Here is a 26,499-nt window from a genome sequence, read left to right on the forward strand (position 1 = left end):
TCAGTTTGATTTGTAACTTACTTGGTTTTGAGAGAATGCATGTAGTAGAGCCGCAGTTTCTGTATCAGTGGCAAATAAAAACCAGTTGACTTTTCCATCAGAATTATCGTCACACTGAGAACGTAGTTGTTCCATTGCTTCATCTAGCTTATAAGGTCGGACAACTCGATTATCAGGTGGGCAGATCAATCCAAGATTTCCATCCAAAATTAGTAAAAACTTAAACATATTAAAGAAATTAAAGTAGGGACTCACTTATCCGAATAACAATAGCTACAACCTGGAAGACATTTCCTGTAATATACCTTACTCCCAAATATCATCATACCCATAGAATGCAAATACTTGGTAGCAGCAATCAAGATATTCTCTCCGTGATGTGAGAGAAAACAAGTGGCGACTGGTTTGGAGTAAGTTTCGATTGAAGTGGATGTAAGAAGCTTGAAAGAAACAAACACTCATCAACTTTAGAGCGAAGTGATAGTAGATCAGTAAATGTGATAAGCATACCTTGATAGCTTCAGATGCTCTCATGATCTGCCTAGTCGGTTGATTGGGTACGGCCTCCAAATCATTTGAAAATTCTGTACACATCGAAAAGGCTTCACTTAGCATTGTATCCTCCCGTATTACGTTATTGGCAGAGAGATGAACCTGATCCCATCTTTCAGAAGGCTTAGAGGACTGCGTGATTTGATATACTTTATAAAACTCTTCTAATGTATCAGGTGAGGGAAATTCAGATGGAACATCTGCTTCTCCTTGTACATTCACTTGTGATCTTAAATATTCTTTATCAATATTCAATCTAAGATAATCTAAAGCCAAACCACCATCTAAGACTAAAGACATAGTAGGAGATGGATCCAGTAATTCAGGTACTTTTCCACGTCTTGCAAAATATAAATGACTCCATGTATCTGTAAGAAAATCCATATAGATTTTGTCTGATATATCTCATTCTAATTTTCGGATTCGATTTTGTAAAATCAATTGTTTTGTACCTTTAAAAACATTAGTTGCAATTGACCATGGCCATAAACTTGCACAAATTGCATAAGCTCGAACTCTTAAGATGGCTGCTAAATCTCTTAAGAATTCATCTAATGTGTCTGACCATTCTAAACGAGTTCGTTTCCCAGGTACGCTTATAGCTAAAGTAACCAAAAATCATCCAAATCATTAACATCAAACCACGCCTTGATTTCAATATCATATCAGAGAAAAACTTACTTGTTGGTGGTCGAAGTCCTATCACAACTTGGAGATGAGGTCGAATAGCGTGTGCTGTGATTGCACTCCATCTCAAAGGGCATTCTGGAAACTTGTGTAAAGCTCCCCTGTCATAATGAGGCTTGGGTGCCACTTTGATTTTCTTGACCTTGAGTAATTTAGCTTGTACTGAAGTTAGTAAAGGTAATTGTCCAGGCTTTTGAGTTCCCTTTGGTTGGTTATTCAAAGGAATGGTTTCAGGCCCATTGTCTTTCTTTTATTGAACTGAAATCATCTTCTTTTTGTTGAAATAAATTTTTAGCTTTGGCCGCTGAGACTCTTCCTGCTTTTTCTTGTGCTAATTTACTTGCAGCTTCATCTGATAATTTATTATTCTCCGCGTCAGAGCCTAATTCCTTCTTACGTAGCTTTTTCTTGGCCTTTCGTTTCCCAGCCAAATCCTTAGTGGCTTGAATTGTCTTTTTAAATGCTTCCGGAGTTGTACATGAAATTCGAGCCAGGTGTTCGACTTCTTGCGTATCATTTTCAAGATCCAATGGCGGATCTTTGTGTTTATTATTTAATCTGATAGCTTGTTCTCTTTGGCTCCACGTTAATTGTACATCATTATGTCACTTCGATTGATCAGTCAACAGTTGAAGTAATGTATGCGAGTCAGCAAAAGCACTAAATTGATCATTTTCATTCAAGCTTTCAAATGTATGTTGTAACGGTGGAGCTTCTGGATCGGGTAGTGAAGCACGATGAAGTTTTGTCCAAAACCGATTTCCATCATCAACATTCTTAAGCGGCCACTTGGCGAGTGATGGTGGTGGACTTTGGAGGTGATTGACTAAGTTTATGAATTAGGGCTTCATTGGCTAGACTAAAAATCCCAACAGTCATGTTCATCTGACAAGCTTGATAATATATTTTCTCGGCATTTGGTACCAATCTAAAGAATTCTGTGGGTTCTGTTGACTTTCTCAAGGGGATTAAGACACGGAGATGGACCAAGACTTCCACCGCCTCGTAAACCTTTCTTCTTGAAGATTGAATTGCGATCTTCAACATTTGTCGGATATTGGGAGTACTTGACTCATTGGCTTCTGCATCGCGCCTGGGGTTACTCGATAAGCTTCAAACTCATCACTTTGAGACATGATCGGTACTATCTGATTAAAAACTTCCAAAGGCAAGTCTTGAAAGAGGAAACCACAGGCAAAAATACGACATTGACCATTGAAAAACAAATTGCAAGTACTCTCTTGATAATCTTGTTCAAATGACTTTAAAAGAAAGAGATGTAAAGATCGAGCCCGCGCCACTCGTCCCATTTAATAACCATAGAGTTGAGCGATACATCTCCATTGATTTTTGAACATAGCTTGTAGAGCGTCCTCTGAAGCATCAACCAGTGTCCTCCTCATCTCTCTCCTCGCTGCATTAGTATTAGGTAGCGGGCCATCTCTCACAACTGGCTTCCTGGTAGGTACATTTAGCGCTTGGTTTTGTAAGATATGATCTCGAGCTTGTAAATCCTCCAACCAGTTGATCATCTCCGGACTGTCTAAAGGAATACTAGCCAAGTATACCACTGAACGTCGGACTGGATTCCCAATCGCATCCGGCACCATTACAGTAGTCACCTTTATTTCGCCTCGAGTCTGAAGAGCCCATAGGGTAGTATTGAGAGTCCTACTATCCATAGGATTCGCAGCACTGACTTGTTGACCCGGACCAGCCAAATCTCTGACTGCTTTTGCCAAGTCTTGAGTCTTTTCTGCTATTCCACCGGCAAATCGGATAGCTTCTAATCGCTGTTGTTCTCGATTCAAAGTTGTTAAGTTTTGACGGTTTCATGACGACAAGCCGACCACTATGTTATAAGAATCCAAGAGTATATAAGTGCGATGAAATGCGCTTCATGTGATAAGCTGAAGTCACGGAGGTAAGAAATCAATGGCTTACCCAGTCTTGCAGAGGATCTTGTGGTTCGAGGTATCATTTTAGGTGGACTGGCCGGTAACGACAAAGATGTGGATGTCGATGGCTGACATTCTGAAGAGGTTTATATTGTTGTAAGTTGAGAAATACATGGTTGGGATGACTCAGCGGGCACAGCAGCTTTGGTTACAATAGGTTGAGATTCATCACCATCAAGCCGATCGATGACAGGTTGTTGAGTACTTTTTTGCTTCTTTCGGTTGCGAACTGCAGCCGGGGCAACTTTCCGTTTCTCTTCCTCATCGTGATCATTAGACTCCACTGTGACTGTTACGGTATTGGCTGTTGAACACGCAGGTCTTAATGACTGTCGAGTCGAAGAAGGGGTGCCACTTTTTCCAAAAAGCCGCGTTTGATATACGCATCTATCTGTCGATTAAGTCGTCTACGTTCATCTTTGGAAGGAACTGCAATTCCCTAGGTAGTAAAAACAATGAATCATATTGATTTTTCTTTTGTCAAGTTTTTGTCACGTTGGGTTCCAAGATTGAAATTTTAAAAAAACGTACAATTGCCTTGATAATATCAGCATGAATCATAGTATGATGAGCGCTGGGTTTAAGGACTGTACAAATCCTTGATCGGATCAGAGGTTCATTGACAGCTAAATGTTCTTCGGTGATAGGAGACAAAGGCGGGTGTTCCTGAGTTTCCTCTGATTGACCTTCATTCCGGTTTCATTCTCAGAACCGATCAAGTTTTGGATTGTTTGAGGAGGAGTTCCTAGCTGAGCAGCGGTAGAAGTACTTGTTCCATGAAATTGAGTTTTGAAACCAAACCCACCAAACTGATTGTTAATGTTAAGATTCGAAGAGTTGAAGGGATCGTCTAGAAATAAATTGAAGCCAGAGGTTGGCAAGGATGAAGTGGAAGGTGTTGTCTTTGCTGGATTATCTGTTTTCGAAAAATCTTTATACCACTCAGAAGTAGCCAAATATCGCTTGTGAACGACTCGATTAGTCCAAGCTTTGTGTTGATAAGCTCTAAATTTTGTCACGATTCCCACATGGTTAAAACCTTGACGAAATGGAATGAAGATTTCTGGTCATGCTTTAGTTGTCGACCAGTTCAATGACCGTGGCACCTGCCTCTCTGCCGTGAGCTACGATACAAAGTACTTGATACACGTAGGGTGTAAGTTTAGGACTCTTGATCGTGAGATTGTATTGTGATCAAGATTGTTGAGAGTAGGAATGATCATTTATCAGCTTGTCGTGTTTATTATTGTTTTAAAACATGAAAGTGACAACATACTCTGATATCAGTGCCGACTACTGCTCTCCAACGTGATATGGGATCTAGCGCGATCCTGGGTCTACTCTTCTCACTATCTTCATCCAATCCTGTAAGAATGGCATTGGGACAGGTACTCTCTTCAAGATCTGGGTACCACAGCTCCAACCCCAATCTACACACAGGAATTGCGGGAACAGGTGTCTTTGCCCGGTAGTGGCCTTGAGCACAGGTTTTGACGGATCCCAGATGGGTTCATACAATCAGGGCAGGGCCGCTCAGCCCTGCTCATCACTGCTCATCACTGTTGATGAAGTTAGATGATGGCTCAGTGCTCCTGAGGTCAATGCCGGAGTCTAGATGCTGAGGATGGGGAAAGCTGGGCAGGCTCAGCGTTCCAAATTGGCCTGGACAGAAAAATCACTGTTTTTTACATACTTTTGCGCAAGAGCTTTGGGCCCCCGACGTCGGGGGCCTTCTCCACGGGCACTGTGTTGCCTTGTGCTGCTGCCCTTCCCTGATAAATTAACAAAGCAGAGCACAAGCACAGTTTCATTTTACTACTCACTGGCAGGCCTCACTGCCAACATATGTGCCTCGGGTTGAGAAATCTGAGGCATCATTGAATGAAAATCCTCAGATAAATCCTGTCCAAGGTTTCAACCCAAGGAAATCTTATGGGCCACAAAATGGCTTGGATTCAATCCCAGAATACCTTGGTTTAAGAGATCCAAGGTAAAAATGTTGCCAGTGCCAGTGAGTACAACCACCTCAAGCCAATCTCAAATCAATATCAGTTCAATATCAATCCAATCTTGATGTTTGGCCTAGAGTAGCAGACAAACAACCTTCCAGAATTAACTGAAATAAAGTGTTATATGTCCACACATGAACGTGTCAGAATGTCTGGAAGGTTTGAGTGATTATGCAGCCCATGCATATCCCCCACTCAAACAGAATTGGAGGTCAAACTGATATTGAACTGGCATTGAATTGAGATTGGATTGAGGTGAATGGAACTCACTGGCCAGCCAGTGACTAGTAAAATGACACTGTGAAGCAACTCAAAAGTCTGCTGCGCTTGCTTGCGCCTGCAGCACTGGCAGAGCTGCATGTGGCAGAAAATTGCCACACCTCAAAATTTCATGTTGATAAGGGGGAAATCTGAGGCGCGGTTTAGGTGTTGCTAGAGCAATACTGCAAGCGCACCACACCACATTGTGCTTGCAGTGCGCCTGCGTAGTGATTTTTGGCACCGCAATAGCAGCACTATACATTGTGGTGCCAGAGCACCACAACCCGGGCTGAAAAAACCCATTGCTCAGAAACACACCACAATTGCGGTTGTTTTTTGATGGCTATTCAGGGCAATATTTTCCCTACCGCTCCGCAACCTTGAGATAGAAAAAACAATCTCATGGCGGAGTGGTTGTGGAGTGTGATATTGCGCTGAATACGCAACACAATGGAAACAGGTCAAAATCCATTGCGTTGCATAGTGCTTGCGGTGTTGGCTAGAGCCCTCACAATGGAATTCCAAGAAAAATTAGTTGAAAATCTGCTGTGCTCAATCCAAACCTGGAGTTTCAGTCATAATCCGCTCTCCTAGAGCAGACATGAGTGCATTAGAAGAGAGGCTTAGTTGAGCTTGGCATTTTCATCACAATTAACCCCAACTTAACACAACTTCAAGTCACAATTTCTGGCAGGGCTTTTTTAATCTTTGCAAGCTTGGTGCCCTGGACTGCGACTTGCAACTGATCAGCTAGTTTTGGTGTGCAAGCAGGCATCCAAAAGGCCCTGCTCATCTACAGTATTGCATCTTCTGTATTTGGTACAACACACAATTCTTGAGGAAAACAAAATCTCCAGAACATCAAGATGAACAACTGTGGTCTGTGGAAATTTCATGAATCATTTATTGATCCTCTTGCAAGAGAAAGGAGAATTAGTTGTCTAGAAAGACTAGATCCTTTTTAAATTTTATTTCAAAGATGCAGTCACCAAATTTTAAATCCCAAAGTCTTGGTTTTGTTCTTGAGAGAGCTGAAAGTGAGATCCAGGAAATCTGGATAGACAGATTGGAAAAGAATAGACACAGGTAGCTCCAGCTGAATTAGGAACAGGGGTTGATTGAGACAAAGTACAAGTGATTGGTTTTAAATTACCTCCCAGCCAAACTTGGATAGGGAAACCCCTGTTGGCCCACCAAGACTGACAGATAAGTGTTACAGTACCTCTCCAGACGCCCGAGCTTGTGAGGAAAATGTGTCTGACTATGTATAGGGACTTTAGTCAAGCCAACAATTAACCCACATCCACACCACATCAACTCTAGAGCTCATTTACATTGCCAAAAGGAACCTCTCTACTCGTCACTAGGCCATGATTCTCTTTGTTATTTTGAACAACAAGCAAACAAGCCCAAAAACCCAAAGTTAGGAAAAATCTTCAACAAATTTTACATGAATCAAGTTTTCTTAACTTGGCTAGCGCGCAGAATGGTTGAAGCAAAGTTAAGGGTTTGAACAGTGTTAGATTTTTCTTTCTTGATCATTACACTCTGCGACTACTGTGTGCCAAAGAATGTGCAATCAAGGAAAAGAGCTGAGTGATGAGATAGGAAAGTGTGTGGAGTGACTGATAGAATTTCGCCAATTGTCAGTAAACATATTGCGTCTTTTGACCCTAGAAACATCGATAGGACGATCTCAGGTCAAGCAATCTTTATGACTTCCTAATACAATGTGATTCAAAGCGCCATAGAGTCACGATGATGCAAGCTCTAGATAGTGGCTCTCAAACCTGACCCGGGTTTCAAACACCCAGTTAACCCAGTGGGCTTTTTGGCAGTAACTTTGTGTATCAAGTTGAAATTTGTTGACAGCTCCCAGCCAAAAATTCTACTGGGTCAACTGGGTTTTTTGAAACTGGGTCAGGTTTGAGAGCCACTTTTGTCTCATTGGCAATGGCATTGGGCAACCTTGTGTGACTGCTGGTTTTTGTGTGAGATATACATCTGTATTCACGCAGCATTGAGGGGGCGTGTCAATTCTCCGATATGAAATCAGTTGGAATTTCGGAAAGAGCTCCGCCGAGGTGAGACTGCGTATCAAGTCATAACAGACTTCTCTCGACATTTATAACATGATTTGGTGTTAATCCCTCATCAGAATGCTTGCAAATGTAGTAAGAATCAAGCTCGAAGCAGTATGCTGCTTCTCTGCCTGAAGTACATCGGGTTTGACCCCACACAATGCAAGATCATCCGTCATATCGTAACGAGGACCACGAAAATCCGATCATCCCGATGAAGTCTGCTTGATGGCGCATACAATTATGACTGCCGGGATGATAATCAAGAGGGTGGGAACGCCGGAGAATCCGGGACTACCGAAGAGGGTTTCGATTAGAGGATGGAAAAAAAGATGCGAAAGCCTCTAAAGTGCGAAACTCGTGAAATGTCCGTAGACTAGTGAGTGATCGATTTTGGCAATGAGCCGCAGCCGCTGGTTCATACCAGGTGTTTCATTATAGGAAACGATACTCTAGCTCATACCTGTTTAGGCAATTCGTTAAGCAAAATTTTACTCAATAAGACTTTGTATGACGAAAACAGAAGTTGAGATGGTGTGATCGCCCGAATCAGCAGTCATCAAGTTTTTATCGAAGGCGTCATTGTTTTGTAATGGTATGAGGCATGGTACCCAAGAAGATAGTTTTCTATTATTGTTAGAGTAGCAGATGGTGAATTCAAGACTTCAATTTTGCGACATCTGTATCTTCAAGTCACCATCTTGCTCACCAACAAAAGATTCGCTCATTTCTGGAATATCGTGACTTGGAGGTCAATCGTCATATAAGTGAGCTTCTGCGAATCAGCATCAAGATCTTTTAGTAAGACGACCTCATATGACACCATATCACACTACCGCGGATATTCACTCTGATTATCTTCCTTACGTTTGATCCAGAACCGAAACCTTTGCATATATTGTACATTTGCCATCGTGATACAAAGCTCTTGAAGCGCTCTAACCAGACCTAATTCTTTCAATTACGGAAACAAACACGCCGTTCCGATACCAAGATGAACGATCCAAGTTTGCCAAAATATACGATTTCAACCATCGCTTTTGAGAGTTGTAGGTCAAACTCGAGGGAAAAGGAAGATGGCGGCAGTTTAGAACGTCAACAGATCTCTGGCGAACAAAACAACCTTCCTCGTACATTGAAGAATCGGCATGTGGCGATGATATCAATGTTTGTCACTTTCTATGTCTCAATCTTACTTAGTTCATACCCATTAAGAAATATTGATCTTGCTCGTCTGTAAAAGTGGGGGTGCAATAGGTAAAAGATGATCAATTTCTCAAATTTGAGGATCGGTTGAAACAATGTACTGATGCCATACGAAATTTCACGTTCATAGGCACTGGGTTGTTCATAGGAACTGGTACAGCTTTGTCGAACGGTGGACCTGCCTCATTAGTTTTAGGATATGCTTTCACAGGAATCCTTGCCTGGGCCCTAATGTGCAGTCTAGGTATGAAAAAGTGTTCTAGCATTTGTGAATGGGCCCCATTGAAGAGTGGTTTTAATTTTTTGTACTCAATTTCTTTGGATCAGGTGAAATGATTTGCCATCTTCCAATTGCTGGAGGTCATACGGCGCTAGCATATCGATTTTTTTCTCCAAGTCTTGGTTTCGCACTTGGATGGGCATATTGGTATCTTTGGTGAGCAGAATAAATCGCATACATCTTCTAAAGAAAACTCTAGCTGATGTACATTCAAAAATGCGATCACAGGTCTGTCTGTCTTGCAAGTAAGAACACTCTCGCATTGCCTTGTAATTTATTGGGACAGCTCATTGAGACTTGGCAAATCAAAATTTTAGCTGAACTCGCCGCTTGTGCCATACTCATCCGGTTTTGGACGACGAGAATAAATCCGGCGATTTGTCAGTGATCATCAGCTGCTTTATCGTTCTTTCTTCAGACTCCTTATTTCGTATTTTAAATTCAACAGGGATATTAATCTTCCTAGTTGGAGTCGCATTGATCAATCTGGGGTAAGCGTATTTCAATCTTCACGATCATCAAGATTCAAATACTGACATTTATTTGATCAGTGGCGCGAGAGTCTATGGTATGTTTTGTATGAATATGATAGTCGCGCTCAGAAGAAAGATAACCTCATAAGGCTTTCTATCAAATTCTGGCAATCAGGAGAGATGGAATTTTGGTTTTGTAGCATAAAGATCCTCACCATCGTGAGCGTGATAATCCTAGGTATCATACTAGACTTGGGAGGAGTAACTGGCGAGCGCATCGGGTTTCGTTATTGGAAAGATCCAGGTGAGTTCATAATGCATTAATCATGCATTGGTTGAGGTTCTGAGTGATTTGTTTCTATTTAAATACAATTTCTTAGGCCCTTTTGTCCAGGTGAGTCGGGATTTCCTTTTAATTTTATTTCCAATTCTCCTGTGCGGATTTATTTCTGATGAAGGCTCAAAACTATTTTCAGTATAAGGGTGTACCTGGAGCAATTGGTCGCTTTTGTGGATTTTTTTCTGTTTTCATCACTGCTGCATTCTCTTACATTGGAATTGAAACCAGTGAGTGTGATCAGATAGATCATCTTTTATTGCAATTCTGACTCTCTGTATGTCATTCCTGGCCTTGTTGCTTCTTTCTAGCTGCCATAGCAGCAGCTGAAGCCAAAAATCCTAGGGTAAGCTCACCATGCGGATTGAGTGAGATTGCATGGGTATGTGTTCATTGAAAAGTGGTTCATTTTGACAGAGAAACATGCCTAAAGCTATCAAGCGTGTCTTAGGAAGGGTTCTAGTCTTTGTGAGTTCGTATTTTTTATCTTGATGAGGGCATTCACAGCTGATCATGTCTTATGTTTCAGTATGTGGTTGGTACAGCAGTCATCTGTTAGTGCAAGATCTCTTTTTGCAATTCTCTCTAGTGGTCTGATCAAAAAATCCGCAATGTAGCTGTTCTTGTCCCGTCCAATGAACGAAGACTCTTGCTATCAGATTCTACTGGAGCGAAGTCACCCTTTGTAATCGCGTAAGTTCCTCTTCCTGGAATGACCTGCTCGGGAGTTTTGTGTCGTTCAAAGTGTTGGATATCTGATCTTCTCGTTCAATCACAGTGTACAAAAAGCAGGAATCAAGGGACTTCCTTCCATCATCAACGCCGCGCTACTCACCTCAGCGTGGTCTGCTGCATCCTCAAATCTGTGCGTGCTCTCCCTATGCTTATTAAGTAGAAATAAAAGCAGCTATGTATTTGAAATGCTTTTCTTGTTCATAGATATGTTTCCAGTAGAACTCTATATGGAATGAGTCTCGCTGGTAGCGCCCCACGATTTCTGTGCGTAGCCTGAGTTTAATGTTGAGTGTGACATAATTATTGATACTTTTTGCTTATAGATCTAAGCTTACTTCGAACGGAGTACCGATTTATTGCTACTTTGCCGGTATTGCCGTGGGGTGTGTATATGCGCTTCCAATTCTCTGATGTTTTTCGAGATCGGTGTATTGATATTCCATTTCCGAAATAGCGCTTTGGCTTTGATGTCAGCGGATGCAGGAAAGGTGAGTCACAGGATCTTTCTCGGATTTGCTTCGCAATTTTCATCAAGCTGAGATGATAAAACATGATGCACGGGTATTCAGATCGGACTAGTATTTGGAGCACTATGTAATATGACCTCGGTCACGGGGCTTATAGTCTGGGCTTCTATATTTGCCACGTGAGTTTATTTAGTATTTTTGTTGGATGGTGATATTTTCTTACCATTCCTCGGGCTTATAGGTATATCCGGTTCCATGTGAGCTTTATAAGATGATTTCTTCTTTATCAACAAACTGATTGGATCCAATTGTGCTTTGTGGATCAGTCTGGTATGATTGTACAAAAGTACGAAAAATCCCAGCTTCCGTATCGATCTCCGTAAGTCCGAGTCATTTACGAGATTTCCGTTCTCATGCCATATCCACTGATCACCTGGTATGATCTGTCTAAATAACAGACTCGGACCGAAGGCTGCTTGGTGTGGTCTTGTGTGCTGTGTCATCATCATCTTTACCAATGGTTTTAGAGTATTCCTGAAGGGTGGTTGGGAGTTTGAAACTTTGTAAGCTTTGATATTGCATGTTGAGCAATATTTGGGATGAATCGGCTGATAGTATCCTGTGAATACAGCTTCACATGTTACTTTCCAGTTGTTGTGTTTATAGCAATGGCTGTAATACATGCTTGGAAGACTGGCTCGAGTCTTGTACCAAAAGGAAGTATGGACTTTGGTGAGTCATGATCATTACATGACTGGTTCATATCATTGATGATTGTTGACTGACATATGGATACATCAATCAAATTTCTCACCTCTTTGAAAAAGATACTGGCAGCAAATCTTGTGGTAAGTAAGAAATCTATTTTCTTTACCAAAGACTGGATTGTTAATTTTTTTGTATCATTTTGTTACAGTGGAAGAGGATGAACCTCCAGCAAGGAATCTTTTAGAGAAAGTGTGGAATTTTATAATGTGAAAGAATTCAACAAATTTTATTTTGAAAAAATTGGAAATGTTTATACTGGTTTTAGGGTTTTGTTTGTACAGTAAATTCAATGTGGAACAAATGATTGAATCATACACATATGAGAAGTTGGAACATATTTATTGTGGGAGCATTGTTTGGCAAATATGTGATTACTTATTTTTTGGCTCTTGTAAATTTTGTTTTCTTGATTGTCAAGAAAAGCTTAGATCTTGTCAGCACCCAAGCTATCACATTAAGATAGCCAGAGGCACTTCAGCCTACTCTTCTTCTAAATAAGAGACTTAGGGCCTGTTTGGTTGCCAGAGATTATTGCATACTACAGTAAATGTGTGCTGCATTAATGGACCTGAAACCACAGTAAAAGTTCAAACTCACAATTAATCGGAGTACAGAATTAAACAGTGGTAATTGGCAATAATCGTTTGGCAACTCAAAACCACATCCGCATTATAGTGGTTGTGAAAACTGGTGGTTTTTTATTTGTACTCCAATGATGAAAAGTCTCATTATCAATGCTTCATTGATCAGGTTCATCAACATCTCTCGTTTACTCGCTCAATTGACTATCTCAACTTTCCGCAAAATAGGTTATCAGATCATTCAAAGTTTAATGCAATTACATTTAATTCCACATTATCATCTCTGAATCAAGCTTGATCAAAAAGATCATCCAATGTTGCTATCATCATCATTATCATCATCATGCAAATCTTCATTTCCATTATGGTGTCATTTTGACTTGAATTCATGTAACAAGACCAAGTGTCAGTATAGATAAAGTGATGATATTGAAAAAGTTATATTGAGAAGTCGATGAAGATATTGGTAACTTGAGTTATTAACAAAGTGATTGTATTGATGATGTGATGATACCAACAACTGAATGTAGAATGACAGGAATGAGAGATATGAGATGAGTGGGAGAGAAGATGAGATCTGATGACTCAAGGATGTAATGAAGTCGATCACAGATGCAACAACACTGATTAAAGATGTGATGAATTTGAAGGATTGATCCGGTGATCAAAGTTTCGGTGATCAAAGTTTTGATGTGTAGCAGTGTTGGTACGTTGAAGGAGTGTTGAGCAGGATGGTGTTGGTGGTGAGGTAAAGAGGTGAGTTTTTGACAAGTGCCCTTCTCACGTAGGGAATTAATCCAATTACAAGCAGAATAAACGGAAAAAGGAATTTATAGAATTAATACCGCTTATGAGATTATTGAACAAATAATGTGGTAAGATAATCCATGTTTTTGGGCTACCAAACAGTGAAAAAATAGTTGCAATTATTTTACTGTGGTATTGGCATAATCACAGTAAAATAATCACAACCAAACGGGCCCTCAACAAGCCAAAAGACTCTAGTAACCATAAAAGCACACTTTGAGTAATAAAATAAACCCCAAAAATTAATAAAAAGAATTACATTAATTACACTTTAGCGCTCTAGTATCAGCAACCCAGACTTTTACAACAACACAAAGACTGATCTTTTTTGAAAGGAGCATTCAATAAAGAAAGCACTTTGCCTGCCTGTTGAACCAGCTGCTTGGAAAGCCCTGAAACAACAAAATAAACTTGACACTATAGTGGGTAGTGTCTAAAAGCGTGAAATGTTGGACCGGGCAAAAAAATTACATGTGTTCAGAATTCCCTATACATATAGGATTGAGATCACATTATTTGGGTAGATCAGTCCTGATCAGTCCCTTTGTCAAACTTCAAATTCTGTTGGTATTTTGATCCAGTTGACTTCGTTTGATGTTACATCAAACCATGTGAGTTTTTCATCTTCTTTGCTTTCTTGTCTTTTGTATCCAATACTGACCGGATTAATACATACGACAATTTGTTTTTAGGTCATCTCAAACACAGCTACAAGTGTTCCAATCTTCAGGAAGAAAAGGATTACTTTGAAACAAACGGGCAAACCTGTCCTCCTGTGACCATCCGACGGTCTCATTGCAAGACCAACAAGATAATGTTCAATTTCTTGTAAGTCCACTTTTTGCTCAATCTCATTCATGAATTTTCTTGATTTATTAATTGTTCAATGCATTTGATGGCTTGTAGGAGGGAATGACAGCTGAACCTGGTTCTAACCTTCTGTCAAGCTATACACTTCAAATTGAACCGTTGCTTGGAGCTTTGCAACTGATGCTGACTTCAATCAATGTCTTTTTTCCCCTTTTCCTTATATCTCTATCAAATGTTGAACTTCTTGCTGGAAATTTTGTCCTCACTGATGGAGAAGGTTGCAAAGCACTGCTAATTGTATTGTTTTTTTATTTTTATCAAGAATGCAACCAATACTGACTTTGATTGATAACTTTTGTTCCTTTTTCCTTATATTTTCATCAAATACTGACTTATTGCTGTAATTTTTCTCCTTGCTGATGGAAAAGGCCGCAAAGCACTAGGAATTGTATTGCTTATCCTTTGTTATCAAAAATTACATTCTATGATACAAATCTGCTGTGTTGTAAAAATGATGAAAAATTCAAAGCGAGATGACAATTTCTGATAGCTTCCGATGTGAGGATTCCAAATCTGTGCTTGGATTCCAATTTGGATCCATTAGTTTGTGTGGAATACACTATATGGATCAATGAATACATATTATCATGTTATGTTTTTGAATTCATGTCTTAGGTCTTTTAAGGCATTGTCTACTCCTTTACACATAAGAGTACACTCTTAACCATTACCGTCTTTTGTTTGTTACCAAACTCTAATGCGAGTTAGGTCTCACGTGTTTGGGGGGAGCCGCACAGCCGAAGACTCCCTGGTCAAGGGTGGATCTCTGCGTGGTTGGGTGTAGGGGTGGGTGGGAGGAAAGAAAAATTGGAACTGTGTGAGATGAGAAAGAAAGAAGATTTCTTTTCTCCTATGCTATTGGGGATGAGTGTGAGTGCGAGGCAGAGATTTCCATCTTGTCTGTATGCGCTCACTAGGTCTCTCTTCCTTGCGGACAGGCCCGGTACCTACGTCGGGACTATGATCCTGGGGGCCGTTCATCCCCAACTCTCATGGAACACACGGAAACCGTCGTGCCTTTGGGCATCTGTATCAGTCAAATTTGTGACACTGATAAGCTTTTTGCTCCAAATACCCAATTTTGCGCTTTTAGACACTACCCACTATAGAAGAACTAACCTCCAAGACACAATTAGTGTCAAGTAAACAAGCAAGGTCCACACTCTACACTACAGAAGTAAAATATGTGACAAAGACCCAACAATATAATTCCCAAAGAGGTAGGAATACAAGTACTCAATCCACCTCTATCAACTACCCACTTGATCACACCAATGAACATGATTCTAATAAACCCTGTATTGGGAAAGATCAAAAGTCTAGTTACAAAAAAACAAACCAGAAAAGCCCAGCAAAACAAAAGATACTCTGCAGATTGCAAACACAATTTGTCAGCCAACAAGGAAAGTATATATGGAGTCTTGCAGGATTAACAAGATAGGAGACCACCTGATTTTACACCCACCAATAGATAGTGTTCTATCTGTATTCTTTTAATGAGAAAAACATCCTTTTCAAAAGAATTCTCTTAAAACCCTTCCTAACTAGGACACTTTTGTTATAGTCTCTTCAAAGGCTGTTGCTATTTGCAGCTGGCAGAGAACCCATGTAGACACTGACCAAAACAGCACCTAAATGGGTGTTTCCCACAAAAAAGCACCTACATTGATTCAAGGTAGTAAAAACTTCATCATTTGTTTCTTGATGTCCAACATATAATGAAATAGCTGTATCACAGAACTGGATGACTGCTTGCGCAGTCACGGAAGGGTTGCGTGACATATAATGATATCATGGTACGGCATAATTTATGGAGCGATGCTTGAAATGATCTTTCAGTGTAAGCGATATGGAAAGCGAATGCAGATGGCCTGTAAGGCCTGCTCAGTGCTAAGCATAGCCACGATTCCCATCAATAGTCGATTGAGGCATGTAGTGTACAATCCACGGCCCAGTTCCAGTTTGCTCAGCTTTGAATGATATCACAGTCCAGTGCATATAGTGAAGTGGACTCACTGGCATAATCATTTCTATCGCCGACGCCAGATCTCGTCAACCGAAAATAATCAATTCTCAATTTCTGTGGGGCTTCTTGTGATTGGGCATTTGAGAGGAGAGTGCATCTTACATGAGATATAATTCCCATGAAGTCCCCTGTGTGGACCCAGCTGCTGAGTGCCTCAAGCCACCTTCGGATTGTTTACTCAACCGCTTTCTCCGTTTAAGGCATGTAGCCGTTGTATAAACACAGGGGCCATCTTGAGTAAAAGGACTGAGTCAAAGTATGTAACGCGATATGATCCCGGTTCGGAAGCTTTGCTCGAAATTCAATCTCACTCAATTTGTTGCAACCATCAGCGCTGATTTGCGGCTGTCACCCCGCCTGCACCACAAAGATTGAAACTTCCAATGTCATGCAGAATCAATGTGCAGGTTGAAAAGGGACCAACAGATAATCAATTGTCTTACAATCACGACAAATCCCCATCCACCTGCCCTGTCTTCCATTCTGCCCGCGTCCTGCGCAAACTGCACTTTTGTTGCAATGGCTGTTCAGCGGCACTTCTCAACTCGGGCCTGTTGCGACCGGGATACATACTTAAATGTGATCATGATCAGCAGGCCTCCGGATGGATCGTTTTGTATCTACAACCGACCTATTCGGCTGGTGAAATTGGCTTGATGAGTACAATTGCTGAAGTCAGCTTTTTTGTCCTCATCCTACTTTGTTAACTCTCGCGGCGTTCTTGGCGTCTCCTGCTGCGAAGATTTCATGCAGTCGATCGCAAGTCTTTATTTTTAATCCATCAGTGAGGCCACCGCTGACCCGGGGCAGAGTAACGAAGAGGGTGTCGAGAAAGCCCACTCGCCCACTTAATCGGCCATTCTTCGCATCAGGTTTACAACATCACAATACTTCTCTCAGCTCATAGATATTTGGATCAGATGAGCGGGTGTTGATTTTTGAAGGAAGCACAAGCAAAGCACTCAAGGCACCGAGCTGAAAGGCCGACATCTTACAAGCCACCATTTTGATTCTGTATAAGTTTATTGACTTCTTCCGCGCCTGTTCTGACACGCGAGCTTACCTCCGCTGAACATCAGTTCGTTCTAACGGAACTCTTTTCATAATATCAATCTAAATTCTTCGATCACCTTTCATTATCTCATAAACTGCCTGCTCTCTTGTCGCGAATTTATTTCTTTCATGGTCCTGTAAATGATAGTCTTTATCGCTGGGCGCTCTCGTTGATTTCATTACGAGTGAAAAGCATTTTCTCTGTTTTATCTTCATCTCAAAACCACAGTAGCTTCCCTAGTCTCAACCTCGATCGATCTTTAGAAACGAACCTGAAACGAACGATATATCACCACAAAGCACTTGAAATCATGATTAGCAATACTGAGCCTCTACTCGCGGTGGTACAGAACCATGCTGCCTCTTTCACAGATACACCAGAATTGACAGCAGATCTGTCTCCTTTTTCTACACTATCTGAACCTACCTCTCCTTCTCAAAGACTCTCACTGCAGTCCCTATCGCTATCAACCCCGAGAAAGAATGCACCTGATAAACCAATCTATTGCAATTCGGTGCAATTGATAGATTGGGGTCCGCGTTCTGGTATCGCTGGAACAAACGTCAAATTGGAGCTTTTACATTTTACACCTCTTCCCAAAACCTTTATCGAAGCTACCATCTCACTTAAGAGTGATACCTTACAGAAATACGTTGCCGCCGACCTCATATCACCTAACTTGAGCATAACACAGCATGCGGTTACCGTCACCTTTACCATTCCTCAAATTCCGTTGTCGTCAGAAGCCCATCATTTCTTTGTCAGCCTCTGTCTGGAATATCAGGAACACTCTGACTTATCCCGTCAAACAATATATGTCGGTGTGGGCGAGTATGTCTATCTTGATAAAGGCCCTGCCTCACGTGAGTTTCTCCTTTCGTCGCGTTGAAGGTTATTGATACTAATGGCGTCTTTGTGGAAAAATCAGCTTCGGAGACGACTCTTCGGCCACTTCCGCTTCGAGATGTCAGTAGTTTTGCGGACAATCAACCCTCACACCTCTCTACGGATCCGCAGATTTTTGATCAAGAGCAATCAACCAATAACGAGAGCTTCAGATCTCAAACGTATCCAAGAGAAGATTCATCATATCCGCGGGAGCCTGCATCCGCAAGATCAAAACCAACCCCATCCACGCCGGCTTTTGGCGTACCCTCCTTATGGGGATCGGACGGCTCGACCCTTCCGAATCATACTCTTATGCACTCACCATGGGCGACAGCTTCAGTTCCGAACAGTTGCGTTTCTCAGCCTTTCGCACCTAACGGTAGCAAAGTATCCGAATATGAGACCTTTGATCAAGAGAACAGAAGAATGTCATTTGATATCAATAGAATGTATTATGAGTCGGCCTCTGATCGGGAATTTGAACCCAACATTGTGGCTTTAACAAGTGTCTCGCGAGTGGGACGGTGTAGTAGAAGCAAATCTCATTCTGACTCACGACCTATGCGAATGCCTGACTATGAAGCCCCGCAGCTGCATTCGTATGCGCGTCGAGAAGAAAACCGATTGATTTTACGTATTGAAGGCGCCTTGAGTGACATCATGTGTGGTTGGACGAATGAAGAAACTAGATGTGGAAGGAGATTAGTCCAATTCTCAAGAAAGCTGCAAGGATCGGTCCTCACCGTTTATTTTCAAGCTGTTCCTTCACATAAATCTGAACCTGATAATCGAAACGGAGTCGTATCCTGCATCTACAGAGATGATCCGGACGGCTGTTTTATCACGTCTGTGGATATGATCTCTTTGATTGAATCATTGGTCGGAACAAACTTCCCGACAGCTGAGAAAAATAGAATACGTCGCAATCTTCAAGGCTTCAAACCTATCACAGTCACCAAATCCAAACCGGATTCGGAAGCATTCTTCAAGCGTATCATGAGTTTTCAAAACCCAAAACCACGTAATATTGAGAAAGATATCAAGGTGTTTGCATGGGGTAGCTTGGAATCAGCTCTGGCTAAAGTTTTGGGTAAATATGTAAGTTGGACTGTAAAACTTGATTCTTGTGACACGAGCTGATAAATGTTTCTTTGTTCGATGTTGACACAGACGTGTATCAGTGATGGACCAGATGATCCAAGAGCGATTATCAACTTTGAATTTCAGTCACCAAGTCGAGATTCGCTGAGATATACGGCTGAGCCTACCTCTGCCTACAGTCTTTTCCCTTCCCTGCGAGAAAGTCCAATGGTAAAAACTGATCCAACTATAGGCCCGAGCGGTCGTCCTACTCGATCGCATTCAAGTGGAGCTATCAATCTTTCGACCGCTGCTACCTCACATACCAACTGGAGACCCGATAATGAAGGCAGTTTACCTGATCAGAATGTCATCGAAAAATCACTCGACTTCGCTTATGCCCTACCTTGGCAATTTGCCGCCCAATCAGACTCGCCCAACTCTTGTAGCTCCTTTGATACTATGACGACCATTCCGGATCGAATCGAAACTGGAGCACCATTGGCATCCTTTGTTCGTGGTCATGAACATATTTCGCAACCGCCAAGCAATCCAAAGTCAAATTTCATGATTCATGATAGAGTTTACAGCAACTCTTCCTCAGACGCCCGGTAGTGAGTCTTATTTTTCGCTGCTATGAGATGATCAGTGAAAATTTAGTACTAATTTCTTTCCAGTCTTGACCTGTTTGAAAAACGAGCCTATGGACTCAATGATCTTCCAAATCCCACCTTTTCACGAAACATCGGAAGTGGTGAAGAAAACAACGGTATGACATGATAATCCAAAATTCATGCCGGTAAAAGAAAAGTTAAAAAAAGCAAAAGCAAGACTCAGTAACGACAGGACACGATAATTTAGACGAACATTTGATGAGAAACTTTTAATTGATGATCAAGTTCTTTGTGGATATATGTCTATCCAATCATGAAACAAGAACAGGTCATTCAAAACATTGGTCGATTTTTTTGAGACACCTCACGATTTCATCCTTTTATCTTCCCTGTCACAAAACTGTAAATTACCAATGTATTGCAGATGTAACAACTGTTTTTGTGTTTGATTTGGTTTCATAATTTTTTCTCCTTCTCTATTTTCTGCAATCCTTCTTCCAATGCTATGACTACAGAAATTATGCTGTGGAGCGGAGTGAACTTAATCCTCATCATCAAAAAATCATCCATGTAGCTATTTCAAATTTCAGGCCTTTGTGTTTTGTTATACTTAGGTTATTTTGATGGGATGCATCATATGTATGTGACAGGAAGTGGAACATTTTCTCTGATGTTCTTGGTGTGAGGCTTGAGTGGTTGATGTCTTGATTGAAGTTATCACTCACTATTTTCACGCCTGTGTATGTCTGGGATGTGACGCATGTCTCCTTCAATACTTTGGATTAGGCTATACATTTTGACTGTCAGAGGCTACAAAATCGTGCTTGGACTGGAATCTTTCAATTGTTGCTGAATGCAATATTGTGAGTCACTTGTTCAGATTCCACCATGATCTCGGCACAAACTCGTCATTTGTAATAGGGCAATGTATTATGACATGTTTCAGTCTACCTTCAAGGTGGAAGAATGTGAATGGACATGGTTTTGATTGTTCCTTGTAGGTGTCAAGTTCATGACATTTGAGAAATAAAAAAATGGATACCTTGATGAAAGATATCAGCTTGCTTTTCTTCTCCCTCATAACTCAAAGCAGTCAATCAAGATGTTTGTTTCGTGGTCATAGATTCTAAAGAGGTTTCAACTGTTGTTAGAAGTAAAAACATCAAGATAGAAACCAGATTAGGAAAATGAGGAGGTTAACAAGCCATGTCAAGAACGAAACTTGAAAATGATCAACGGGATGAATGGGAGGTAACGAACGTGCAGGTATAAGGAGAGAGAAAGACATGCAGATAGGGAAGAAATGATTTGATAAGAAAAAACAACGTGAAATTGTAGAGATCTCTCCAGAACTTTAATTCAATTCTGAATTTGAAAATTCTGAATCGCACACAAACCGTAAAGAGTCAAGAAAAAAAGCACGATGATAAACATGTTTTTTCTGCTGTGTTATGATCTTCTCATTTCAAAAAGTAATGAAAAGATTTCTAATGCCTCAACTTATCATACATTTATAGCCTCCAAACAACATCACAAAAAATGAAACAGGAAGAAATCTGCGGCGGGAAAACATATATATATATACAAAAATCAAGGTGAATGAGGAGTGGAGATGATCACAACCACATCTCCGTTGTTCAAGCGCATCTCTTCCTCATCGGCAAAGGGTTTCTCATCCACTTCAGAGGGATGGTTAGCAAGTAAAGCCTTGGATTCTGAGTCTTCCGATTCTTGTCGTCTTTCGCGAAGACGAGTGGCAAGTTTGCCAACCGCGAAGAAGAGCGCGAGGAAGAAGAGAGCAGGAATTCCAACTTTGAGACCAGTGGAGCTGTGCTTCCAGAACATCGTGAGCATGCAGCGTAAGCTGAAACCTTTGTGGTGTCGAACAATGGGTTGCTCGGCAGAAGATTCCTCGTTACCCGAAGTAGCCACTGGTGTAAAAAGAGAGCGCCACGAATAATCAATACAGTGACGAAGCTTGAAGTATCTTGGTTTGTACTTACGAGATTGATGAAGAGCTTGAACTTCACCCGCAGGGCTGTAACTTGCGGCGCTTTGGCTGTCTTGAGAAGCGTCTTCCGAGGGGGATGGGAGTGGGGCAGCGTGATGTTTACCCATGCCACAAGGCTTTCGGTGGTGTGGGGTTTGGGGTTCAGGGACAACCGGGGCATCAGAGGCGAGGCTGCCAGAAAGTCTGTTCATGAGGTCTTCGAATATGTTGGCACTTGAGGCCAAAGCAGCTGCCGGAAGAGCGGCTAAGCTGGACTTCATCAATGAGTCAAAGAGAGAGCCAGATGGCTCCTCAAAGGAAGACTCGGGTAATGATGATTCGTCTTCGTCTTCGGCTTCGGGTGCGAGAGTGGTGATGGCAAGAACCTTTGAAGGGTCTTCAGGGTCGGGATGAACAATCAATTCAAGTAAATCAGTCGAAGGAAGGTCGGTGGTAGATAATAGAACTCCGTCGATCTCCACGATCTAAGCAAAGAGAAGGATAAACATTAGTCTTGAAGAGGACGATTGGGATGAAGAACTGAAAAATAAACGAACTTGAATTCCGATGGTAACTTGGAAAGCTTCGGCTTCTAATTTTTGGCCATCCATGGTGGAGGCCTCGACATCCACAGGTTTTTCAGTCACACTCAAGACCGCGCCCACCACACCCTCGGCCATGTATTTCTCCGAGATCTTCAATAACTCTGGTTTCGTTAAACCTAATGGGACAAGGGGACTGTCCTTGGGAACTTTGAGAGTTTGAACTTGTTGCATCTCGACGTTCATTTTCAATTTCTTGCGACCGCTCTTGGGGTCTACCTCCTCTTTCACCGTCCCATCTTCGATCATTTTGCGAGAGGCATGAGAGGTAAGTGGAAGTGAGTGTCCATTGATAAGACATTTGGAGGGCGAGATTTCGACTTTGATGAGCAAATGCGATATTTTCTCGAGCAAGAGGGGCTTGGATGGCATATGATCAGCGATGAGATCATCAGTGCGCAGCACGTTGATCATCAAAGCTCCATTTGTTTCACTGGGCCCTTCCATCGTCATCACCTTCGAGGTGGTCGTTTTCAACGGTTCAGTGGCTCCGAAAGCAGCTAAACATAAAACAAAGACACAATCCAATAGCTCAATCAATGTGAGGTTTGACTCATGTACGGAATGAAGGTGACTGAAAACCTACCGAGAGAAGCCAGGGTAAGTAGGCTGAGTAAGCCGTGGGCTTTAGCCATCTTGCTGAATATGTTGAAAGGGTTAGTATGCGAAAAGGTATGGCGATACACTGATAGGTGAAGGGAATTCTCGGTTAAGAATGAAAAGGTGGACTGAAAAAGATTCGAACAAAAACGGAAGGAATAGAAAATTGCTGATTGAAGATTCGGAAAAACTGGAGATGAGATCAAGTCTAGCTTCTGAGTACGAAAGGGCGGGGAGAACTTGATCAGAGGTTTTATTGAACGAAGCTGATGGGTCTAGTCCTACACAACGCTAAAACAATTTTATGACGATTTTAATAAGTTACGCCGGAGAAGGACGGGTCCTTGGTAGTGAAGCAATCCAGCGATGGCAACGATCAGGTTGTCACTTGTGACTATGAAAAAAGTTCAGTTTAGGGAATTTGGAGGAATTGAATTCTGCCTGAGCCAGCCTTGACTACACACTTAAATATAGATTCACTAATAACCCATGACAACTCAAGTTCTCCATTCAAATCAAAAGTGTTTTCCATGGAACTTGCATCGACCAAAGCATTCTCACGTTGAAACTGCGATCATTCCAAATTCCCTTGGCTGCCGGCTTCGAGGCTGTGCAACATAAAACGTTCAAGACCAAAAGATTTCAATCAACCCATAACTTAACTAGGCCCTTCCTAAGGCTCCGAGGACGCCTGCGAAATGAGGAGGGACTTAAGTATTTCAGTTCAGAATCAACAGCAGGTTTAGACAGTTTAGACTTAGTGACATGACACCATAGCATACCATTCCCTTGCCATTCCCCACGTCCTTGTCCAACACGCCACGAGTGAAGAAAGAAAGACATGGGATTGAAGCTGATTGAAATAGCTTTGTATGTAAGAGCATTTCTTTGAGCTCTGCTATCCTGGCTTGGGGCGAATTCGCCTGATAAACATGTTTATAGGTGCGCTTCACAAGATGGTATGACCACCTGCGCTGACCTCTCCACACGGAGGCATGCCGACTATATGCAACAGGAGCAAATTATCGCGACAATTGTAGAAAGGTCGTCTACTCGCTCAGGAGTTCAGACGGTAAACTAGAGGATCCGGGGGGCGCGCCTGGGACCCTCTGGGAATCTGGGACTCTGGGAACCACCTGTCATAACGCATAACTTTATGGGTCTATCAGTCTCGTCTGTGTATGTAAAACTGACCACATACCAATAACATCAATTATGCCTTATGAGTTTTGCACATACGCTAAGGGCTTCGCCATCCGTGATATGGCTGCCAACATGTCCTTGGACAGGTGTGTGACACAACTCGCCCTTCATCCGTGTGATCATCCCCTCGACATCAGTGAATCATTACCTTGTTCTTGTACTTCTCTTCAACTCGACCCATACCTGCCAACCATGCTGGTACACGACTTTGTAGCGCACATTGCCGTCACCAGTCCTCAACTCAGTCAAACACTTACTATCACCGACTTTGTTCGATTCTTCTCCCTAGCCTCCGAGGTCCAACGTAGTGCCGGTGTTTCCTTGTGTCTCACACCAAAACGGGGGCCAACAATCTTGCCTTTCCTCACCACTGCGCTTTCGCCCCACTTCCCCCACGCACTGATGAACGATTTATGGAGTTTATCATTTCCGTGGTTAGCATCAACACCGTTCGACCCCATTGGATCCATCCGCGCCTTTGGACTCCAATCTAACTTGACAACTAAGATCCCCGAACGTTTTTTACGCGCGCCGGTCTCTCAATGTGTGATATGCCCAAAAGCACACAATTTACATGTCCATAGCCGCCTCGATGGGTATCTTTACAACACAGATGGTGTCCACTCTGTCCAGACTGTCATCTTAGATTGCCCAGGTTAGTAAAGCGTAATCGTTTGTCTTCTTTTCAATATCGTCAATTGAAAATCTCCAACGCTGACGCAACAAACAATATCCAGGCTGTGGCGCAACCTATCAACCCAGTTACTACACCAACGCTGGTTTTTGACATTATTACACATTGGACATGGGGCGCGACGTTGAAATCCTTCACGTCCACTGTCACTACTACATCACAAACCGGCTGTGTCACCAGTTCCGTGTGATTCAAATGCTTGCGCAGTATGTATCTAGTTTATTTCAAACTGCACGTGTTTTTGTAATCATTTGCTAAACGTGTCTTTCTTAACCACTGCACATCCCTTACTAGCGTCTCCCACTTTAACTTGACCAACTGGTACAACGAGCTTCATGTCGAAGACTCGGATGTCCCCCAGTTTGGATCTGCACAGGGGTTTTCCCCGTCCATGTCAGAGGCAGTGTGCCTAGACGCCCTGGAAATACGTGCTCTGCTCACCCATGAAGACCGCCGAAACACACAACTTTCTGTGCCCGCGAGTGGAACTGATGACGCACGGTTCGACCCGGCGATTGCCGCCCACCTGGACCGACTCGATATTGAAGGTACTCGGTTCCGAGACCACTACTGCAGTAGCTGTGTCCGTGTGAAGTCAACAGTCAATCCTGAGACAGGTGAAGAAATTTGGATTGGTACGGACATTCATGATGTACTTTGTTTGCTGCCCACGTTTGATTGACACCATGTTGCCTCCATCCAGGGATACGAGCGGTGGTCACCGATGGACTGACCATCGGGCACTGGCGTTGCAGTGCGTCCCCGGAACAGCTCGCAGAGCTGGCTACGGCTTCAGGTCAACCGCTCCCCAAAGGACCTTGCACTCATCGCCTGGAAAATATCAACAATCGCGTTTGTCCGTATCACTTAGAACTTTTGGGCAATCGTTGCCATGTGCAGCCTTGCAGACGAGATGCTCTGACCGACTCGAAGACTTGTGGTGACGCTGCTCACATTGAAGTGTGGGCCAAATTCACCGAACAAGTCAAGTCAAATTTTTCCATCACCGCCATTCTAAATCGTCCCGGCTCCAATTTACCCTCGGATCCCACCGTGCATCTCAATGCTGACACCGCAGAGTTCAATGATCTTGATGGCCTACGGGAAGCTGACGAGACCAATCGATCACATGAGGGGGCTCGCGACGGTGGCGAATCTCAAGCCCAAAGTAAAATGGTCATGTCAAGATGTCGGACCCACAACGATCAACTCTGTGTTGGATGTTGTGGTATCGTTTTGGCGCGCAAAACATTCTACCACTCTGAATCCGTCAGTGCAGTCAAGGTGAGTGCACTGAAATAGGTGAGCTATATTCAAAGCTCCTTCTGACTTCGGATTGTTTTTGTTCGATGTAGCATTTTCTAGAGGAGACCCACCTCGTGTACACTTGAAGCTCGGCCCCGACCCGAGGATAACATAAGACATATCCTCGCAGCGGATCCGAAGATAAGCAAGCAGATGCATCCTAAGATGCTAGGATGCATCTTTTCGTAACCTCACAGGCTACAAGTCCACAAACGCATGCAAAGTCCTTAACTACTTTTCACATCTCCTCACCCTTCTTCACAGCCGTTTTCACATCTTTTCACACTCCTCACACACCTCCCACTGTACCCTCGCCTCTCCACATGTAATATTTGTCCACATCACATGTAATTCATCCACATCACATGTAA

The 26,499-nt window shown here is 42.3% G+C and overlaps 6 protein-coding genes across 6 annotated transcripts; 2 read left to right on the forward strand and 4 right to left on the reverse strand.

The window, feature by feature from the left end:
- Positions 1 to 3,220, reverse strand: MELLADRAFT_69583 (uncharacterized protein; the record flags this gene model as incomplete). Its single annotated transcript, XM_007418590.1, has 9 exons — positions 1 to 219; positions 306 to 440; positions 511 to 920; positions 1,005 to 1,154; positions 1,234 to 1,401; positions 1,580 to 1,818; positions 1,849 to 2,065; positions 2,576 to 3,040; positions 3,184 to 3,220. 9 exons carry the CDS (start codon positions 3,218 to 3,220, stop codon positions 1 to 3), a joined length of 2,040 nt encoding a protein of 679 aa, XP_007418652.1.
- A 299-nt stretch (positions 3,221 to 3,519) lies between these two features.
- Positions 3,520 to 4,268, reverse strand: MELLADRAFT_113858 (uncharacterized protein; the record flags this gene model as incomplete). Its single annotated transcript, XM_007418613.1, has 4 exons — positions 3,520 to 3,636; positions 3,729 to 3,863; positions 3,884 to 4,202; positions 4,237 to 4,268. 4 exons carry the CDS (start codon positions 4,266 to 4,268, stop codon positions 3,520 to 3,522), a joined length of 603 nt encoding a protein of 200 aa, XP_007418675.1.
- Positions 4,269 to 8,542: 4,274 nt separating this feature from the next.
- MELLADRAFT_41039 (uncharacterized protein) lies at positions 8,543 to 11,789 on the forward strand (the record flags this gene model as incomplete). The annotated part of the gene is made up of 23 exons (XM_007418585.1): positions 8,543 to 8,715; positions 8,792 to 8,805; positions 8,885 to 8,998; positions 9,082 to 9,190; positions 9,263 to 9,279; positions 9,352 to 9,414; positions 9,483 to 9,525; positions 9,657 to 9,811; positions 9,888 to 9,901; positions 9,984 to 10,074; positions 10,156 to 10,190; positions 10,262 to 10,312; positions 10,374 to 10,398; positions 10,462 to 10,537; positions 10,623 to 10,709; positions 10,784 to 10,843; positions 10,903 to 10,962; positions 11,034 to 11,067; positions 11,149 to 11,225; positions 11,288 to 11,303; positions 11,373 to 11,425; positions 11,505 to 11,609; positions 11,678 to 11,789. 23 exons carry the CDS (start codon positions 8,543 to 8,545, stop codon positions 11,787 to 11,789), a joined length of 1,584 nt encoding a protein of 527 aa, XP_007418647.1.
- A 5,673-nt stretch (positions 11,790 to 17,462) lies between these two features.
- MELLADRAFT_69585 (uncharacterized protein) lies at positions 17,463 to 19,900 on the forward strand (the record flags this gene model as incomplete). The annotated part of the gene is made up of 4 exons (XM_007418591.1): positions 17,463 to 18,015; positions 18,081 to 19,138; positions 19,211 to 19,734; positions 19,798 to 19,900. 4 exons carry the CDS (start codon positions 17,463 to 17,465, stop codon positions 19,898 to 19,900), a joined length of 2,238 nt encoding a protein of 745 aa, XP_007418653.1.
- A 1,277-nt stretch (positions 19,901 to 21,177) lies between these two features.
- MELLADRAFT_118613 (uncharacterized protein) lies at positions 21,178 to 23,331 on the reverse strand (the record flags this gene model as incomplete). Its single annotated transcript, XM_007418612.1, has 4 exons — positions 21,178 to 21,665; positions 21,738 to 22,209; positions 22,282 to 22,826; positions 22,913 to 23,331. 4 exons carry the CDS (start codon positions 22,959 to 22,961, stop codon positions 21,325 to 21,327), a joined length of 1,407 nt encoding a protein of 468 aa, XP_007418674.1.
- A 169-nt stretch (positions 23,332 to 23,500) lies between these two features.
- On the reverse strand, positions 23,501 to 24,919 carry MELLADRAFT_113862 (uncharacterized protein; the record flags this gene model as incomplete). The annotated part of the gene is made up of 4 exons (XM_007418611.1): positions 23,501 to 23,534; positions 23,906 to 23,928; positions 24,387 to 24,631; positions 24,880 to 24,919. 4 exons carry the CDS (start codon positions 24,917 to 24,919, stop codon positions 23,501 to 23,503), a joined length of 342 nt encoding a protein of 113 aa, XP_007418673.1.
- Between the last annotated feature and the right edge of the window lie 1,580 nt (positions 24,920 to 26,499).

Source organism: Melampsora larici-populina, assembly GCF_000204055.1.
Source record: "Melampsora larici-populina 98AG31 unplaced genomic scaffold MELLAscaffold_97, whole genome shotgun sequence".
NCBI classification, from domain to species: domain Eukaryota; kingdom Fungi; phylum Basidiomycota; class Pucciniomycetes; order Pucciniales; family Melampsoraceae; genus Melampsora; species Melampsora laricis-populina.